General features: G+C 27.2%; 3 protein-coding genes across 7 annotated transcripts; 1 reads left to right on the top strand and 2 right to left on the bottom strand.

The window, feature by feature from the left end:
* Positions 1–178: 178 nt before the first annotated feature.
* On the bottom strand, positions 179–17,981 carry Cpr (Cytochrome P450 reductase). 2 transcript variants are annotated; one of them, XM_015334576.2, is made up of 10 exons: positions 17,834–17,981; positions 6,473–6,684; positions 6,206–6,398; positions 5,969–6,118; positions 5,034–5,158; positions 4,767–4,955; positions 4,374–4,612; positions 3,954–4,285; positions 3,355–3,845; positions 179–3,103 (listed from the first exon to the last, which is right to left on the bottom strand). In XM_015334576.2, the coding sequence occupies exons 2-10, from the start codon at positions 6,649–6,651 to the stop codon at positions 2,959–2,961; spliced, it is 2,043 nt and encodes a 680-aa protein (XP_015190062.1). In that variant the 5' UTR covers positions 6,652–6,684; positions 17,834–17,981; the 3' UTR covers positions 179–2,958. The 2 variants fall into 2 exon arrangements, with proteins under 2 accessions (XP_015190062.1, XP_015190058.1); XM_015334572.2 differs by lacking the exon at positions 17,834–17,981 and adding an exon at positions 9,430–9,597.
* On the top strand, positions 9,674–17,248 carry LOC107073836 (uncharacterized). Of its 4 annotated transcripts, none has more exons than XM_089171234.1 (4): positions 9,674–11,405; positions 14,871–15,209; positions 15,388–15,476; positions 16,026–17,248. In XM_089171234.1, exons 3-4 carry the CDS (start codon positions 15,420–15,422, stop codon positions 16,302–16,304), a joined length of 336 nt encoding a protein of 111 aa, XP_089027360.1. In that variant the 5' UTR covers positions 9,674–11,405; positions 14,871–15,209; positions 15,388–15,419; the 3' UTR covers positions 16,305–17,248. The 4 variants fall into 4 exon arrangements, with proteins under 4 accessions (XP_089027360.1, XP_089027359.1, XP_089027361.1 ...); XM_089171233.1 differs by having other exon boundaries at positions 14,871–15,184; XM_089171235.1 differs by having other exon boundaries at positions 9,674–11,261; positions 14,871–15,184.
* LOC107073835 (RAS oncogene family member RabX5) lies at positions 17,965–21,376 on the bottom strand. Its single transcript, XM_015334577.2, has 8 exons — positions 21,176–21,376; positions 20,933–21,099; positions 20,282–20,383; positions 20,131–20,195; positions 19,831–19,961; positions 19,522–19,729; positions 18,232–19,305; positions 17,965–18,090 (listed from the first exon to the last, which is right to left on the bottom strand). Exons 1-7 carry the CDS (start codon positions 21,236–21,238, stop codon positions 19,226–19,228), a joined length of 816 nt encoding a protein of 271 aa, XP_015190063.1. The 5' UTR covers positions 21,239–21,376; the 3' UTR covers positions 17,965–18,090; positions 18,232–19,225.
* Positions 21,377–21,998: the final 622 nt, after the last annotated feature.

Consider the following 21,998-nt stretch of genomic DNA (forward strand, 5'->3'; position numbering starts at 1 on the left):
TTACAGTCTATTTAAACTGTTCTTTAATATAAAATTTGGTAGATTAAATAGTATAAAAAAATATTAAGTTTGTCCGAAAATAATATTAGTTTTGTTTATTTTATAATGGCATAAAAATAAATTTTTTATTGATAATCCTGACTATATAAGACATGTTATAGAAAAATGAATTAACAAATTATTTATAGTAATTATTAAAATGTTTAGCAAATTTATTAATTCTTTATTCAGATATAAAATATTGAATGTCTCATTTCTTCTTACATATTGTATATTATTATACAAAGTTTATTTTAGTAAAGTTTTGCTAGCATATTCTATAAATAAAAGTAAGAACAAAATTTATATAAACATGAGCTTTTAAAAAGTTATTGAAAAGTTATTAAAATATACGAAATGACAACGGACTACTTTCTTGTTCAGTACTACATAGAAATAAATTGCTGATTTAGATTATAATTCTATTTCTAAATATTGTTTGTTATTATGAACATAAGATTGGCTTTGATAAAGAATAAAATTTATTGCAATAATTATTTCTTGTTCACTTTCTTTTACATTAATTCTTGACGCATATTAATTTCTGTTTGATGAACTTTTTCTTTTACTGTTATCCATAAGTAATAATCCATTGGAGATCATAATTATGCAACCATTATCAATATTGATATTATATAATGTACTGGAAAACCATCTAATTGGATTCATAAATGTTGGGGAAATAGAAATGAAATATCTTCTACTAATTCTGGTTACAATTCACTTTCTATGAAATCTAAAAACTGTAGTTAATCTTTTAGGTAAACAGTGAAGTCCAAGTACGTTATTGTTGCATATTCAAATAGCAACAACAAAGCGCACTTAACTGTGTCAATGAAATCCAAACCCTTTATAATTTCGTATTTTTGTCATAACTTTTTAATTAAACATTAAAGAGTCCATGTTAATAGAACAATTTTTTTCATTTAACAGTTTGATGTCTAATCATTGAAGTTAAGTATCAATGAAGTGCTTTAATATTAAAATTAAAACCAATTATAAACGTAGTGTTAATAGCTTTGGCTTGTGAATGATTTATATGTTAAAAGTCTTTTTTATCATTCTTATTGTCATATTACTGATATACAATAATCACAAGAAAAATTAATTTATATTTATTATAAATAATTTTTATTTTTTAAAGTATTTCTTAAGAAATTAAATCACATGGACTCTTTTTTAAATATAGTAACCACGCATTTAAACTTATTTCATACACCAGAGAAAAGCTTCCTATAAGTAGCACTAAATAAATTATATTCAGACTTGCTTAAGTAGCAGTAATTCTCCTTAAAAAGTTAACAACGCGACAGTCTTATTAATTATTATTAGCAACTTTTGTGACTTTTATTGATTCAATAAAATAGCTTTAATGTCTAAAATAATAATGCATTAATCTTTAAACTTCTATTTTGTATATATAGATAAATACTTACACATATATATGTATATATATGTCATTTAATTTGTATGCGATCAATCTTAATTATAGATAATCTTACAAAACTATTTTTATAAAATTAAATCCTAATTAAATCACATTTATAACATTATTAACCTTTTAGGCACTACGCGCCACTATAGTGGCTTTCGTGAATAACATCTTTTAAAATGTATTATACCTAGTTTTATTATTAATTATTAAAGTAAATTATCTAAATAAAGTATATGTGTACCATTTCTTTGGAAAAAATTATAATTTAATCGTGAAAAACTTTTTAAAAATGTACTCGCGTAAAGAATAGCCTTTATTCGTCACACATCATAATTTTAACGTAATTCTTGTTGAACCTTGCCGTATAGAGAAACAGTAACGCGCAACATTCAACAGTGCCTAAGAGATTAATGAATTCCAAATAGAAAGAAGTTATTTTAGAATACAATATAAGACCTGAATTTTGTGTATAGAAACATGACAGATATACTCTATTTACTTGATATTTTATTTTTAATTTTAATAATTTAATTAGTATGATCGAAAGTAATAGTATATTAATTATTTATAATAATTATTTGGGTTTTTTTTTTGTAAAAACGTTGTGAGCATATCTACGCTTGAAAAATAAGATCAAAATGATACATAAATATATAGATTATTTAAAGCTTTATTCAAAAGTTATAACATAAATAGTTAAATTGACTAAATATGTTGTTTACTATCTTGAAGCGATTAAACGTATTCTTATGTAAATAATAGCTTGATCGTCTATATCACCTGATCTCATCCCACAAGGTTTTTATTTATGGAGGAAACAGGAAATTTATGCAACTGAGATAGCTAAACTTGACATGATGGAACAAATTTAGGATGCAGCTGCAAAAATCCGTAAAATATTCACAATATTATAAACAGTATATATTACATCGGTACTTATATTTGTGTAGGTAGGCAACATTTTATATAGCATATCTAAACAGTTTTACAATTTACATTATAACTTTTGAATAAAGCTTTAAATTATCTACATAAAGTTTTTTTCTTATTTTTGTACGCAGAATACGTTCACAATGTTTGTATGAAAAAATCTCAAAAATCTTATATATATATTTATCCGTATACTTATATGAAAGTAATTATTTAAAACAATATTAACAATGTGTTAAGATAATTAAAATTTAATTAAATATATTTTAATATACTAATAGAATTGTATAGCTTACTGTAACAAATATATATATATATATATGAATAGCTTAGTATAAACTGATTATAAATTATCTTTATTTCATATTTTTATACGGATAATAAGATTAAAGTTATTTTGTGAGATATAATTGTATCAAACTATAATAGCTTATATAAAAGCTTACATAGATATAGTCAGTGCCTGACGTTCACGTATTGGCTCTATATCAAATATTGCACAAGCAATTTCATTTGATATAAAATTATAAGATATTGAAGTAATCAAATAAAATTCAACTCCAAACATCGCTGGAATAACGTTTCTGCGAATCCATTTGTTTAATGTACATTGATGCTTCTTTATCCGACATATTTCCTTTTTCTTTTACAACTTTTAGTAATATATTATGTACATCACGAGCCATATTCCTAGCATCGCTGTAAACAAATTATTTTATTAAGTACGTATATATAATAAATATATATTTAATAAAAAAAAAGAAATCAATTTAATTCTTTTGTTATAGCATGCTTTGACGCGAGTATCGTTGCGCAAGTATAAATTTGCTAGTAAATACGTATTGTCGCATGTACGATCTCCATATGAGTCACTAATAACGAAAGAATTAAAAAGATATAACTATATATATATATATATATATATATATAAGATTTTAATTTATACTAACCCGCAAACATATATATGACCATTTTGTTCACCAATGACTCTCCATATTTCATCTTTATTCTTTTCAAGTAAGTGCGTTACGTATACTTTTTCAGGCTGATCTCTGCTAAATGCAGTATGTAATTTCAATGTACCATTCTTTACGTATTCTTCTAACTCTTCTTTGTACAAATAATCTTCCATCTTCTTTCTGCATCCAAAATATAATATCGTTTCACCAACTTCATTGCCATCCTTTCTGCCCAAGTCTCGCTCTTGTATGAAAGCTCTAAACGGTGCTATACCGGTTCCAGGTCCAATCATGATAATTGGGGTAGACAATCGCGGTGGTAAACGAAATTGTGATTTCCTTACGAATATAGGAACAACAGAGGGTGGATTTGAAGGATGTTTTTCTTTTAACCAACTGGTTGTAACACCTTTATTAATTCTACCCGTTGGTGTTTTATATTCCACGACAACAGCGGTAATATGTATTGAATTTGGATAAAGCTAAGACAAAAAAGAATAATATCGCTTATATTAAAATAATCGTATCGTACAAATACAAAAAGGACAAATTACTTGGTCAGATTAAAAAAAAATATTTCTTAGACATACCTTTGGCGACGAAGAAATAGAATAATAACGACATTGCAATCGTGGTAAAATTTCACACAAATGATCCAAAGCTGGTTTTAGACTAGGAATATCTTCTAAGATATGTACAATATTTCTGTTTGCTTGAACGACCCATTGTTGATAGGCTGCTTTGCCTTCAACGGTGGGAGAGGCCATCAACTGTAATTTTTCTTTATCAACTGGATCGCTAGCATATTCTACTAATTCTTTTAAAATATGAGTTCTGGGATTACTGGTTATATCCAAATAATAAGTTAAGGCGGTTCTATATGTACAAGGACATGGGAATGGATGTGTTTTAGTAGATTCCTCTGAAATATAACAATATTTTAAAAATTAATAAAAAATTCTATACTGTTAGATAATATATAATATAATTAATTCCTTTATAAAACATACCGTCTGTATTAGTAAGAGTGAATACAATATCTAAATCAACTCCACACTTTGCTCCAATTTTATTAACCATTTCTGAATTATTAACAGGATATACAGCTAAATGGTCGCCAGCTTCATAACGCATTTTAGATTTTTCTATATCCAACTCAATATGCATACAAGATCTATCGGATGTTGGTCCATGTAATTCTTTGTTGATTATGATCGGTGCCAAGAAAGGGTTTTTAGCGTCATATGGTCTATATAAAGGCAAATACAACTGATCAAAATTCATTAATCTCAATACGTTCACTAGCTTGTTTTGTGGAGTTAATCTTATTTATGGCGCGAATGAGTAATTTATATTATTCCTAAAATATTATATTTTGTATGAATATATATATAAATTCTTACGATCTTTGATTCTGGAAAGAATGAAGACGTGCTATTTCTCCGGTGTAAACACATTCAGGTGAAATGTCAACATGTTCCGTTAATTTATATTGCCTAATACTGACGTCTTCTTCTGTATCTTCAATACCAAAGTATTCACAAACAGCTGGCCAAAATTTTTCTTTCCAAGTAATGAAATCATCTTCTATACTGTAATACAAAATCAATATAATTTAGAAATATTTATAAACATCATAATATAAAATAAATCAATAATTATTATCTTACTTAGCATCATCATCGCCTAATCCTAATTCATAAACACGAGTAGCACCCAGTTGTTCCAATCTATGATCGACATATATGGCCACCTCATTGTAATGTTCGTAAGTTTTGTTTCCAAGTCCGAATACCTATACAACAAATGAAAGAAAATACTTTGCAATCGTTTAGAATATATCTTTTTTTCTTAAATAATTTTTGTGACTTTGAAATAATGTAAATTTAAATTTGTGCACCTTAATCTTTAGATTGCGAAATAGTACTAAAGAGCGACACAACGTGGCGCTGTTCCGATAGACGATAGTATTCATTAGACGAGTCAAAATTTTAAAACTCATTTTCACTAAATTATTATGTGTAGTATTTTATGTGTTACTTTACTAAATATAGAACAGTTACGAGAAAATAATGTTAATTTTATCACATAATTATTTTATTTATTTCTGAATGTACAAAACTAATAAGTTACTTTCGAATGTAAAAATATATTTATAGCACATGATATATATAAGTGCTTATGTAATTTAAATGGATATGTTGAACTTTAAAATGAATAATAGTGTAAATAAAGTGAATAAAGTTGTATGTAAAATGTATATGTATCAGCTGCGTACACTGTGTATGCTTTCACTTAGTTTTAAACTGATAAATATCACTATGATTGCTTCGTATCAATAAGAGTATAAAGGTTATGTAGAAGTTAGAAGAGATATGACGTAACTTCCGGACAAATAGTTATTTAATACTACGATCGTATTGAGATTTATGTTCTTAGAAAATTTTATCTTTTTTCTTTATCAACGAATGTAAATAAAAGTAAATCAATTTTTGATATTAATTATAATATAAATTAAATTCAATTTTGCATTTATACTATTTTGTTAAAGATTGATCTCATCTTTTACAAATAAATTAAAGTTCTTAAGCAAAATAATACGTACTGAATAATTTAACCCAGTAAGATCTGGATTCCCATTCTTGAGCCAGTCAACAAATTCCATTGCATTGTCTGTAGGATCACCTTCTCCATACGTGGCTAAACAAAATACTGCTAAGCTATTTTTAATCGTTTTCATTCGCGTCAATTCTTCCTGTTAATAATGAAAACATAATAATAAACATCATGATATGCATTCCGAGCTGTAAATTCTATAAATCGTATGAGATTTATTACTTACCATCTCGCATTCTTCTGGATCTGCAACCATACCCTTCAATTTATATCGGATACCTTCCTTGGCTAATCGACCTGCAAATTCTTCACCTGTTCCAGTTTGACTACCATAAAATACGACTAAACTACGTCCGGATGATATTAACTTCTTTGTAAAGGAATTTTCTGATGGTGTTAAAGATGTAAATGATGTTGGTCTTTAAAAGAGAGAAAATAATTATATTCAAGAAGAGTATTTATATTATACTTTGATAAATATGATGATATTTACTGAATAGAGTATGATTTAGGAGGGGGTGTGAATTCCTCTGGTTTACTTTTACGTATAAAAAGCCACCACATAGCAGCCATAAGTATGGTTATGAGTAGAAGAAAATCTAGCATAGTGTAAGAAGTAATGTCCAAAGTTTCAGTTTTGTTTTCGTTTTCTACAATTGGAGAACCAGTCATCCTAACTGCCTTCGGTTGTGATGCGTCTGCAATCTATAATCAGAATGTAATGATCTAAACTACATAATTGGTGTTGATACGTTAAATAAGTTTTTTGTGTTATATGTATTGTAGATAAGTATTGTATCAATGAGAAATGCATTTAGAAAACTAATATAGCAGAGGCATAGATAAATGATTAATTAAGATTATATTCACAACAAATTGAAATGAGTAATAATGACAATAAAATTGCTATATTCTGATATTTTAATAAAATATAAATAAGCGAAAATACAATATATTCAATGCTTTGTTTCATTTCCACAGCTATTGAATTATTACATAGTATCTTAAGATTAGTAATAGTGTATTGTCATAGTACTCTGTTTGATGCTTAAAATTAATATTTAAATTATAAGTTGTGCCAAGCTTCGGATACAGAATAATTATGTTTATTTCTATCATTACTTATTTTAATAGCTTTGTTATTAAGTAGATTAGATTTCTTACTTATTGACAAGTGCTTAATACTTTACTGGCCGCACATTTCTCGAGTTACTGTTGCGCTGCCACCAGCGAAATTTACGCTGGAGAAAAATAAATTACGCGTACGTGACAGCGTTTCATTTCGACATAACCTACAATTTTGTTTATTAAATAACTGCAATATTATCGAAATAGCTTTTGTTTTTAATTATACCTATTTGAAACAGATTATATAACCGATTAATCACATACATGTCACAAAGTTTTTATAAATAGTGACATTTATATGACAATTGTATTAAATTGATGTGAGAAAAAAAGAAAGGAAAAATAATAGCTATTGATGACATATCAAAAAGTAGTAATATCAATTGATAGCAACTTTTATTACACAATCATATTTAATCATTCATTCTATCAAGTGGCATTATGCGTCACGATGACTTTGTATGTTTTACTAAAAATTATAATAGTATGAAATAAAGATTATCTATTTTTAAAAAGTTTTTCACGTTTAAAGGAATTTAAACTTTTCCTATAATAATAATAATAATAATAATAATAATAATAATAATAATAATAATAATAATAATAATAATAATAATAATAATAATAATAATAATACACAATAAAGTAATTATGGGTGATAAATAAATATGATAGTAATTTGATTTTAGAATATTTACATTCCACATAATACTGAGAGTTGTGTGATTTAGAATATATACAGGATAATGTAATAACCTTATCCATCTTGAATATCTATGTTATTTGTTTTAATATAAAAAGAATGTTTAGTGCAGAACTGATATGACATAGGGGAAGACATAATGATGCCTATATCTTTTGTGTAGGTGGAAGCATAGAGGAGATTTCAAGGTCATTTTCATTTTTTCAAATGGAATAACCTGTTTTTATAACCACTTTGCGATAGCCGGTATAAGACAGTTTTAACAAGCTATTACTGAAGGTCACTAGAGGTTAAATGTCACAATAAAACAAACATTGAGGAAGATGTTCGAATTGTGATTATTTATATCAAAATATATTAATGAAACTTTTGTAATAGTTTATTTCACTACTACGTGTGAGCTTGAATTATATTGAAACTGATTTATTTATTATAACGGAACGGTTATTTTATTTAAAAAGACATCGATAATTTAAAAATTTTGTAATAAAATGACTTTGAGAACAAATTCATCCAATCATTATATTTCCTTCCTGTAAAAGTGCAACTTTTTCTTTTGCAGTTTTTTAATACGATTATAAAGTGGACAGAGTTATTAAAGGATTCTGTATATTGCATAAATTAATTTCTTAATTATAAAAAAATTTATATAATTAGAAATTAACAATGAATTGATAAGAGTTAAAACGATATTAAATGTAAGTTAAATTCGATATTTTAAGCTAAAGTTGATCAAAAATTTGTATTGGCAAAAGAAAAATTCAAATACGTGGACGTCATATTGAAATAAAAATTAGATTAACAAAAAATGAAATTTACATATTGGTACGTGATTTTAAAATCGTACGGAGGGGACTCTTAAATACAATTGTCAGAAGAACAAAATCACTGGAACGGAAACACGGACGCTTTTTATTTGTCCTTGAAATTTTATCGGTAGTATTTTATATAGCTCGAATAAAAAATTCGATTTTTTGAACTTTGAACCTCTTCTTCCAATCTTTATCAACAGAAATAGAATAATCATCAAAATTTTGTTTTCCGATTGTCGTTCTTACCATGAAAATTTGATATATAGACCAGGTTTTCTCAGGCAGTGACTTTAAACGAAATTTCCGTTTTTTTTTTATCAATTTCTTACATTATTCGTTTATATGTATAATTATTTATTAAAGAAAATACGAAAGAAAAATAAATAAAAAATAAAAAAACAAAAATAGATGTGAATGTATAGTATCAAAAATTTTTCACAATGGGAATATTGAAAATAAAAAAGAAAATAAATCGAAGATAATAAAATGAAATATGAACTTTGGATATTATCAAAATTTTTTACATTCTCAAAACTCTTAATGAATTATAAGTAAAATTGAATAGATAGTTTAACTACGCAATAAAAGAAAAACCTTAGTCTGTGACAATGTATTATACGACTTATATACTTTATTTGATCACGTGATTCGGTAAGAGATAAACGATTCTTGGAAAATAACTTACGATAATTATCAATGTGAGTTCCTACATTTTTAATATATTTTCTCTTAAATACAATCACCTTATTTTAAGAACATATTTATAATTTAAATTATTTTTAAACTAATAAAAATAATAATAATTACCGGCAAATCCATTTTAACGATGATAAGTGAGATAAAGAATCCGTTAAAAGATAATGAACGTTTACTTTTATATAAATAGATATATATGTATATATATATATAAAGAGGGGTTATATTTTGAATATTGAAATAAGGAACAACACAATAGAACACAACATCGACTATCGATGCACTACGAGCGACTAAAAGACCATTTACGTGAAGATTTCCCTCACGTCGAGATGGCGAAAATTTATTGTACGCATGCGTTTGTAACTCGATTTATTCATTTATTTTTCCCTCTCCTCTTTGAATTTTAGCATTTTCATTGGTTGTCATTGTTATCGTGTCAACGGTTTACTCTTCTAACTTGTTACGGTCTACTATGTGACACTGAATATAACAGCAAGAATTTGTCAAATAAACAAGTCATTTCCTATCTAGTACTTTATTCAATCATAAGTTAAATATTATGAAATTATACTTTTTAATATAACTCTTAAAAAAAAAGCTCTATATACGTGAATTATATATAGTTGGGTATAAGAGTAAATGATAAAAGTATTATAAAAAAAACTACTACTGATAGCTATTGCTACAATTATTAGGTAATTAAAATTTATATAATTTCAATAAATATTTTCGAACGTTTATTTAAAATTGTTAAAATTATCTGTGTTCTATTGTTTCGTTTACCTAACAGAACTCTAACTCTGTTAATTTTCCATATATTTTCTGTTCAACAATTGCATTAACTTTATTGATTAATTTCAATTTGGATCTTAAAGTGATCATTGTAATAATTTAATGTTAGAATTTTTTTGCAATATGTTTAGATCGACAATAGACCAAATCTTTACTATTTGACAGATCTTAGAAAAAAAATGGGTATTTAATCAGCCGGTACACACCAACTTTATATAGATTTCCAAAAAGCGTACGATTCGGTAAGACGAGAAAAAATGCTCGAAATCCTAATACAACAGGGGATACCAAGAAAATTGGTCAACCTGGTTCAATTTTGCCTAAAGGAAACAAGGGGTAAAGTGAGGATAGGTAACCAAATGTCGGAAGATTTTAGTATTCATAGCGGGTTAAAATAGGGGGACGCATTGTCACCTCTTCTGTTCAATTTAGTACTAGAATTCGCTGTCAAAGAACTGCAGAAAAGTAAAGATGGTCTACAGTTGAACGGGACAACACAATTGTTGACATACGCGAACGATATTGCTTTGTTAGGGGACAATAAAGAGTCATTAATTAATAACGCGAAAATACTAATAGATAACACGAAAGATTTGGGGCTACAAATAAGCGCGGAGAAAACCAAATATATGGTCACCGATAGAATTTAGAATATGCCTAGTACTGGAACTTTGGTCGTCCGGGATAAAATTTTCGAACGGGTCAGCAACTTTAGGTATATTTAGGATCGATCATAAACCAGACGAACGAAATTAAAGAAGAACTTAAGAAAAGAATCAATTTAGGCAATGCATGCTTTTATTCAGTTAATAAATTACTCAGCTCGCGGTTGCTGTCTAGGTGATTAAAAATTAGGATATACAGAACAATCATCCTGCTAGTAATCCTTTATGGTAACGAAACGTTGTCGCTTACGTTACGGGACGAAAAGAAATTTAAGGTTTTCGAAAACAAAGTTCTTCGTAAAATCTTCGGTGCAAAACGCGATGAGGAAACGGGCGAATATAACGTAGAAGAACGTACATAACGTAGAAGTACATCGATTGTACAACAAACCGGACATTATTAACGTCGTAAAATCACGCTGTTTAAGATGGGCTGGTAACGTGGCGTGCATGGGGGAGGATGGAACGGCGCATAAAATATTGGTCAGTATACCGAACGGGAAAAGACCACTATGTAAACCGAGACGTAAATGGAAGGATAATATTAGAAGAGATCTGAAAGAAATAGGATACGAAGACCGCGAATGGAAGGATCGTGCTCAGGGACGGGAAAAATGGCGGGATTTGGTATTTGTAGCAATGAACTTTCGAGTTCCTAATGCCAACTAATAATTATACTAATAATAATAATAATAATAATAATAAATAATAATAATGTTTAGGATTATCAGCTCGTTGTTGTTGTTAGTTGTGGAATAAATTCTTTACCAAGAGCCATTTTTTACTGCTGCGAAAATAAAATTTGTCTTTAATAACACCAATATATTTTTTAACAGTCATAAAACTGTCTACAAGTTTTAATATTTCATATATAAAATCGAGATATGAGACCATACCGTGGTATAGATTCACTCTCATGTTTTACTCCGTCAATTCCGATAATTACATACGTATTTCTAGAACCTATTCTTTATTTTTTTTCCTGATTGTATGCGTATTAATTAGCATAACTGTAGATTATATATGCACTTCTCTTATTTATTACATCATACATTATATAGTATAATTATTTATGTTGAATGAGAAAAAATATTAAACGAGGCCTTAAGAGGTTAAATAATTTTCTTTTCAAGGAAGGATCACAGAAATCATGAATATTCTTCTATCGTGAATCAAGAATTGAAATATTAAATAAAATATCAATGACGTGAATTCTTTGTTTTTCTTCGACTTTTTTTTTCTATTTTTATTTATTTATTTGTTTTGTCATTGTTTTTAAAGCAAGATCTCTCGATTTTTCAGAGATATTACGATTAATGCAAGTATAAATATATTAGGTTGATGCATATGAAATGTCGGATTTTTTTTACGTGCAAAAATTTCTCTTCCTGTTTTCGTTATGCTTTGGTTTTTGGCATAACCTCGTTTATAGTCGTCTGAGTTTATAGTCGACTGTCCATCGCCAGAGTTACATTTCAACAAAGGAGATTTTCTCAAAAGTGTTCCCTTTTGTTATTTGTTTTGAATTTTGTACCAATATGAATTCCACCGAAATTCGTGTCATTTTCTTGTATGAGTATAAACTTGGTAATAATGCTGTAAAAGCTGCACGCAACATAAACCAGGCGTTTGGGGAGAATACTATTAACCCCTTAACCTACGATTTATGTTCGAGAATTTAGGGCCGAAAACGTAAACAAGTTCGCGCAGCCTTCGAGCCATTCGCACGACTTAAGTAATACACTGATCGAGCAAAGCGTAAATATTATGATCATCGTATACGGGCTATGCCAGTAGTTGTAGGTTAAGTGGTTAAATGCTCATTCGTATGCTCGACGATTTAGTATTTATTTTATCTTTTTTATTTGTTTTTTTTTTTTTTTTTTTTTAATACAAATTTTTACCTCCTTTATTTTTTATTTAGTAATTATTCTATCTCAATTTTTAATAAAAAATAATGACGAACTTACTTATTTAACGATGTAAATGATAATCAGTAATAGTCAATAAAATACGCTAATTGATTTTATGATGAGAAAAAAATTCCTCTACCTATTTTCCTGTTGTAATTATGATTGAAAGGTATATTACACGTTTGGAGGAGGATAAATTTATCATATATTTTTTCGTTATAACTTTTCGTAGAAGAATGATTTTCAATTTGTTATCTAAATACAGAGCCTGATTAATAGCACGCGATGAATCCACGTGATGATTTTTAGTTCCTGATTTTATTTTAATCAGTTAGCTGTGAATGACGAGTATACCTAACACAATTATTATTAACAATTTTACAATTCCTACAATTATTATTAACAATTATTAAAAAAAATGAAAAATTCAAAAGATTTGATTTACAATTCATATCTCTGCGTTTATATAACTGTAATAAACATAATTTATAGTTAAATAATAAAAAAAATAAGATAAAAAATTCAAGGTGAATGATAATATTTTCTTTTTGCAAAATTATATATGCATACTTAGTCTCTTGTTATATTGTTAGAAAATTGTCTTTGAGAAAAAATTATTTTCATCATCGAACGTATTATTTAAATAGCTGTAACTTTGTCTTGATCGTTTTCTCATATAAATACAAAATAACGGAGATATGTTATAACTGAAATGGTAATAGCTCCCGACCACCCGGTATATATGACTCGTGTCAGAGTTTTTTATCAATATAAAAATCGACTTTCATTATGGCACTAATGCATTTAGTAACAAGAAAACGGAAAAAGTGAGAAAGTCTTCATTTCTGTAATGAAATAAGGTAATAATAAGCGAATGAAATTAATGTTAAAATAAATTGTACAAATCTTGATTATTATCAGGTTTTACTAATATAAGATATCGTAGATATCGATAAATATCCGTATAATTGCTTTACGTGAGTGATAAGAATTCAAAAAAGAACTTATCTGCAGTGACTTTCACAAATATTCGGACGCAAAAGTGATAGCTAAATTTATGACTTTATATTTTGATTATTTCAAAATTTAGCCTTTGTTTTTGTTTTAATTCGGCTATTGAAACAATTGGAATTTTCCTAATTTTCTTCTCTAATTCATCTCATAAATTATCAATGGGATTAAGATTCAGTGATTGATTTGAGATGAAGAATTTTGAGTCATTGATTTAATAAAAAATTTTGCACAATGAGTGCTTCATGCTGGAGGTATTTGTCCTAATGAACATTTTTTTTATGTTCCTCTTTATTATTTGTTCCTATTTATAGAAATATTAACGATATATAGAAATATTAAAGATATATAGAAATATATCTTTAAGATATATTTGAGTTATTTGTCGAGTTATGTAGTGAGCAAATTTAATAAATTCAACGGGTGCTTTCACTATAGTCTTTTGGCCATTTCTTTGTAACAGTTTACTGTAGGTAGATTCGCATGGGTTTTGATTCTGATTTTGTGTGATTGTGTAAGTCTTATTATTTCTTCTTGCCCAAAATGTGCGTTCAATATTTTACGAATGTTATTATTACGGATATACCAGAGTGCATTAAAGATTGCAAAACGAATTATTAATTGAAGGCTTTCCATTTTTTAAATGTGTTACTTAGCAGTCATTTTTTAAAGTTACGTTATTATTATTGGATTATTATTATCCCGGCTTTTTGGAATTACGAAGTAAATTGTTTTTAAGTATATGTAAAGATTTTAATACATTAAGTAACATCAAGATTCCGGGTACATTAAAAAAAATGCAACCTCTCAAACTTTTAACAATTTACTGTAGTCTTTGCATTTTAGAAATAATATTTTTTATTTATTTATCGCCACGCTATTGAACTTCCTTGCAAATTTTAAAGGTTGAATTTGCTTTCGTCAAAAAATATTATATTTTTCTATATGTTATTAGATTTCAACATTGTCTTCCTCAATTTATTTGAATATAAATATACCATATGTTTAAAAGATTATTCAAAATGACGTCATTGCTATAATTTCCATGATATTAAGCATTTTTAATATATGGAAATAAATGAACTTACATTTATAATTGTTTTCTAGAGAAATTTCATAGCAGTGATATTATCAAATATTTATAATATAGTTTATATTCTTTTGTTAGATCGTTCACTGTTATATCGAGCTCGTTGGAAATAGCCAAGGAAAAACATTATTTGTTTTGACACCAAAATGGCATTCAACATAGTTTACAAATTTTTTATCACTTGATCCGGAAATTATCTAAATCAATTCTTGTGAAAATATTAATAAATAAATCAATCAAAAAGAGATATAACAACGGAAAAATTGATCTCAAAGCCATGAAAAATATTGCATCGAGTTAGAACCTAAATAAAATATGCAATAATCATCACCATGTATCGTTACGCGAATGTAATATTAATATATACAATGATCGAAGGATAGTCATCTAATGTAAGCATAAATAATTATTTTTAAGGTCAGTTATATACCGTGTTTTCTTTTATCTTAATTATAAATATTATTTTTTCTAATTAATCTCATGTGTCAAAGATAAAATAATTTGAAATACAACAATCTAAGAAATCTTTTTTTGTAAATATTCATAATTGTATATGAATACAAATTAACCATACACCTTAATTGTATCATTAAAGATTTAATTAAATGAGAAAAGAAAGGAATTGTCATGTCGAAGTCATCGGAAAGCAATAACGACAAATTTCAACCAATAAAATATTGCGAAGTAAGTTGAAATTTATTCTCTACTTTGTAATCCTGTACCATATTTGTGAAATCTCGTAATTTCATTGCAAAATAATAACTTTTCTCTGTAATCCCACGTGATTATTATTTCTGTTTGAACATTTTTTCTCGAGAAAAAAATCTTTGAAAAAAATTACAATAAATAAAAAATTTTTGAAAAAAAATCATTTTATCTAAATTTTGCATTTCTTGAGAAATTATTATTATTTCTAAATAAATAAATAAATAAAAAAAGTTTTTGTAGAGTTTATTAATCCTAGCTCAAGCTAGGATTCGATATTTTTCGATATTATCGGTAAATACTTTTTAAATCTAATCTTAAGAGAGTACTCTAATCTTTTATTTTCTTTGTTTTATTTCTTATTTATCATTTTTTATGATCGTAACGTACTATTATATTATGCAATAGTATATTACAATGAACAGATTACATAACTAAAAATAATTATATAGTTCGAATGTTTTCAGTATTATTAATTTGGATGTACGACTAAAAGTATTTGAATGATGTGATAAAATAAAATTTCAGAATGGAAAAATTGAGGAAGGAAGAATCGGTGGGGTCAAAGTACGAGAAACATTGAATATAAATGACAATGGTAATATGAAGCAAATGAAATGGCCGACATTGTGCGATGCAAATCCATATATAGTGGATCTTTGGAAAAATCTCTTCAAGAAAAAAGAAAAATCAGAAACCGTAAAATCCGAAACCGTAAAATCCGAAACCGTAAAATCCGAAACCGTAAAATCCGAAACCGTAAAATCCGAAACCGCATCATCCGAAACCGCATCATCGACTAATTAAACTCAACATTATTGATTTTTCGATCTTAAAAATTTGTAAAAAAAAAAAAAGAACATTAATAACCGATGAAATTAAATTAGTTTTTAATAATTTTGTCTTTCTATCTTTTTTTAAAAGTAAATAAATTGTCTAGAATCGATATACATAGATGGGTTGAAAAATTTTGAACTTAACATAGAAGCAATGTATTTTTTGGTCAAATTCATTTTTATCAACACTTTGACTGCCACGTCAGTCTTCCATGACGTGACGTTTGTTCTTTCAATGGGGCCGTTTGAGTTATCTATGACTAACTTTACTACAGGGTAGCACAATAAGAATTGCAATTTTAATCTATTAATGAAAATTTTGCTCAAAGAGTTATCATCTGTACCTTGAGCTGATATCATTCCTCATATATAATTCCTATGTGTAATAATCTTATTGATATCAATAAACATGGACATTAAAAAAAATTCGCTTTTTTTTTGTATTGATTTTAAATTGAACTTTTTGTTGCGTCACCTTCTATATTGTTTTATATCTAATCTTTAAATTACAGCCTCGACGGCAAATTACGTAAAACTTGCGTGATAGTTAATGCGTTAAAAAAACATGAGTAGAAGTGTTGTATTTTCTTGAGTTTTACAATTTGTCAACTTATTCCTCTTATATATTATATTATTTTTTTAAAATAAAATAAAAACAAAAGAGGAATGTAGAAAAAGCCGATCCATATGTATGAATGCAGTACGATGAACTTTAAACCTTTTTTTAAACTGAATCTTTTCTTCTGAATTTTATCTTATACTCATCTCAAATGTATAATTCAAAAGAATCAGAATACAACTATTATTAAATTTCGTCATTTGTAACCGTTGTTAAGGGTAAAAGTTTTCTTTGTAAATGAGATGGACAAATTCAATATTTTAAATTAAAATAAATGTTATTTTAAAAATGTGAAATGAAAAGAAAAAAATATATCTTTTAAGAACAAAAGGATAATATATAATATTTAATTTTTTTCTTAACTGTTTGTTTTTCTTTTATCATTCGACAAAATTTTCAACATACGTGAAATAAAATATGGAATAATAAATAACAAATAGATTGATACAAAATTGATATTTATATAAAAAATCATTGGATTTCTAACAATAAAATAAATTATTTAAAGAAATAAGCAGATAGTATAGTTTCAGTGTTAACAAAGAAATCTTACAATTATTATTAACAAATTGAAATTACGTATATACGTGTTACATAGATTCGCCCGGTGTCTATTTTAATTTATCATGTATGATTCGCATGAACGTATGATTTATAAAACATATAGTGAATCACGGAACACAAATTTCATTTAAAATTGACATCTCCCTTTCTCTTTCTCCCCCTTCCCATTATGTACTATCATTCTATCTCTATCGTTTCATGTATTATTTCTCCTATTCCTTCTCTTTTTTTCCCACTTTATTTTTTCCCTTTCTTCCTTTCTCAATCTTACTCACCAATCGCCACCTGTCAGAATATAATGTGTTAAATTTACATACCAGACGAAATTGAAGGATTCCCGATGAGTGTTATTAATTTTTGGAAAGTTGCTTCTCTTTCCTTGCTCTACTAAGATAAATGATCACAATGTGAATTTTCTGCTTCTATTATTTCTTCACAGTTCTTCCTATTTTTCTTCTTCTTTTTTTTTTTTTTTTTTTTATTAACAAACACTGTGTAATACCAAGAAGAAATTGTTAAAGTGATTCAATGCACGTTTGGAATGATACTGCAACTCGACAGAAACGTGATGGACCTTTATAACAAATAAGAGATGCATAAGAAAGAAATAAAAAGAAATACAAAGAAATAGAAAAGAGATTAAAACAAAATTAAAACAAAATTAAAAAGAAATTTTTAAAAAATAAAAAATAAAAACAAATCAAATTTTCTTTACACCAGAAGTAGATATGACAACAATTTTTTTCGTTCACAAGGAATTTAACAGTTCGCGACTCGACTCACTGACTAACCGAAGCTCTTCTTTTTAAAGATGGAAAGTTGGAAGGAACCGACATGAGCAGAAGTGTAGGACAGTGATATGTGTGTGTGTGTGTTGTGCAGTGGGTAATGTATCTAGAGTGTGTGCATGCATGCAGCGTGTTATGTGTACTGCTACGTTTTCTCTCGATATACAATTTGTGTGACGTATATCTGTAAGAGAGAACGTATGAGTCAAAAAAAAGGAGGAGGAAAGAAATAAAAATTTCAGTCACGACGAATAATGACGACGATCGGTAACGATCTACAACGATAGTAGATCGATCCTTTCACGATTCCGAAGGTTGTCGTATATGCAATTCCACAAACAACAAAAATATTCCTGATTTTTATGCTTCTTCTACTTGTGTCTTATAAATAAATTCTCATAAATGAGAATCCCTGTTATTAGTTATTTTTTTGTGTCGATAATTACGACGTACAATTTATTTTATAATATAAATAATTTTTAATATAATTTATAATATTAATAAGAAAACAAAAATTCACATTTAGTTTATCTTTTTTTCTATTCGGTTGTTAACTTGAACATTCTAACGGAAATGGCGGTAAAGTTTTAACAAAATGCGCGCTTTATTTGAAACTTTTCTAACAGCTTTTACTGGTTCTTATGAAGTTAGATTAATAACAAGTCGAAAAATTGGAGAAAATTGATTCTATGATTTATTTCGAAATATTAATAATTGTAATAAATTAATTATTTTACTTAGTTTTCTATCATAATTAATGGCATACTTAGAAATATTTAATTACAAAGTAAACATCGCTTACATTTAATCGAATTATTCGTAGAAAAAAATGAAATCAATTTATTTAATAGTTCATAACTTCGTACTCTTGGTCCACTCACTTTGATCAATTATTTTCAATTCGTTGATTCGTCGAAATATTTATATGGAACAATCGAAACATTTCGATTTAATCTTTTTTTTAATTTTGTCTTCATTTTCCTTGGATTTACTTTCCAAAGCTAAAATAAAAAGGATAGAAATCAAAATAAACGTGTCTTAAAATTGAAGTTCAAAGTCGTTAAACTTCTGTAACCAAATTAAATGTTTTTTTTGTTTGAACATTTATTCTCAATCTGAAATCAATTTTTTCAATTTTTCGTCTTACTACATTGTCATAATTACTAGCTCAATTGTATGACATCAAAGTTACATAAAGTATGCAAAATACAACCTACTTATTAAATCCGAGCCGATATTCATTGGTACTATTTTGTTATTTTCTAATTCTCGTAAAACCATTGCATTGAAGCATAAACTAGCAACTCTTGCGAACAATTCATTAACTCCGTCTCCAGTTCTAGCTGAAACTGTCCAATATTCGGCTCTCATTCGATTCGCAACATCTATCGCACGATTTTCAATAATCTCGTATACTTTGTTCGACTGAAAATAAATAAACACCAAATGTTAAATTTAAAAAAGGAAAAACAAAAAATAAATATAGTTACTCAGACTTTCGTGAAATTAGATTTAGATTATCTTACCAGTAAATCTCTTTTCATACCAACTAAAAAAACATGACAAAAGTTAGTGTTACTTTTATATGCTTCTAATAACCATTGTTGACAATGTGCCAAGGTTACTAAATTTCCAACATCAAAAACAACTATAATCGCTGTAACATAAATGAATTTCAGATTTGTTAGTGGACAAATTATAAATTAAAAAATTCATTTTATGACTTATTTTGTAATTAAAATTACGGATAAATAATGTGAAACGTAATATTCTTCCATAATGCGTTCAATAATAAAGTTAAATTTTTGTATATAAAATGAATTTACCATTAGCAGATCGATAATAGGAAGCAGCGATACATTTGAATCGCTCTTGTCCAGCCGTATCCCATCTGAAAGTATAATTTTATTTTTACAGTTCAGTGTGTTGTGCTTGTCTTAGGGGGAAGAATTTGAAGAATTTCAAACATTCACTTACATTTGCAAATAAAATGGAACACCAAGAACATCAAACCTTTCTACTTCAAAATCTACACCAATGGTAGCCTTATAGTTGTTGTCAAAAAGTTTGTGACAAAAACTAATAAACAAAATAATATTATTATTTTTATAATGTTTAAATTAATAAAATTAGAAGAGTCATTCTAGCCGAAAATTAAGGAAAAATTGTCGTAGAAAGTTTTTCAGAGACGGAGGTAGCTACTTTTATTTACAAAAATTCTTTTTTTTCAGAAATTATCTTCTATTAGTTTAAGATGTGATAATAAGGTAGAAAAAATTTTAAACCAAAACTCATTGTTTTTATTGAAAAATAAATTCACGAAAATAATTTTATTTTTGCATTGCTTGACCAGAATAACTCCTTAAGTTAACACTTTGTAAGCGAGCGCCATTTTTAAACGTGTAGCAACAAAATTTAGTTACTATATAGAGTCATTTGCCAAAAAAAAAAATAAATTAATTGTTATTTTTACAAGAATGAACAATTTATTAATTTTTACTGCTATCACATCACTGAGATTAGTCTCTCGCTTTCGACGTTTGTTCTTATCCGAACCGTGATCATAATTTCCCGTCTACAAAGTGTTACACTAAAAAACAAATTTTAAATATATATATTATATTATACCGATTTACTAATGACGTTTTTCCAACTGCTACATCTCCAATGACAATTACTTTCGATATTCGAAGGGTAAAAGATTTTTCTGCACAAGCTTGTTTAACGACATCATTGAAATCTCTTTCGTAGTAAGGAGTTATCGCTGAAGAAAATGGGGGTGGCCATTTTTTAATCTATCGATAATTATATTATTATATTTTATGTATAGAAATTGAAATAAACAATATAAAACATACTATATATATATACCTGTCGTTCTTCGTGAGCGTTAGTTTTCATTAATTTAAATACAGCAGAACGTGTTTCTAACATCCTTTTCAATGGAATATATGTATTTAATTAAAAAAAATAATCAACTAATCAATTAACAATAAACAATAACAAATTTTTTTTAATGTTATATCATCACACTGTTATAAATATACTTTTACGAGAAATGCTAACATTTCTGTTCATTCAAGGATCTTAGAGAGTACTGTTCTAAAACATAAACATTGGTTGCTGTGACAGATGTTTTCTATCGTACTTGGGGGCATATTAGCATTGAAGGAGATATTCTGGTATTACGACTAAAAATAAACGATCTTTTTTTTTTTACATTTTATTAATCTACAGTTCTTTTAATAAAATGTAAACATTTTAGTACAATCGGTCTTATAGTTTCTTTTTTCAATAAAAACGAATTCAAAGTTTAAGGTATCGTTCTCAGATAGGATAAAAGTCAAAATAATGAAATTTTTGTATTATTATTATTATTATTAGTTGGCATTAGAAACTCGAAAGTTCATTGCTACAAATACCAAATTCCGCCAGTGTTTTCGTCCCTGAGTGCGACCCCTCCATTCACGGTCTTCGTAGTCTATTTCTTTAAGATCCTTTCTAATATTATTCTCCCATCTACGTCTCGGTCTACCTAGTGGTCTTTTCCCGTTCGATATACCGACCAGTATTTATGTGTCATTCGATCCTCTTCCAGGTGCCACGTAACCAGCCCATTTTATTCGGTGTGATTTTACGATGTTAATAATGTCCGGTTTATTGTACAATCGATGTATTTCTACGTTATGGAGTT

This window comes from Polistes dominula, unplaced genomic scaffold (assembly GCF_049000335.1).
Source record: "Polistes dominula isolate Pdom_NZ unplaced genomic scaffold, Pdom_raw_medaka contig_31, whole genome shotgun sequence".
Classification (NCBI taxonomy): Eukaryota; Metazoa; Arthropoda; class Insecta; order Hymenoptera; family Vespidae; genus Polistes; species Polistes dominula.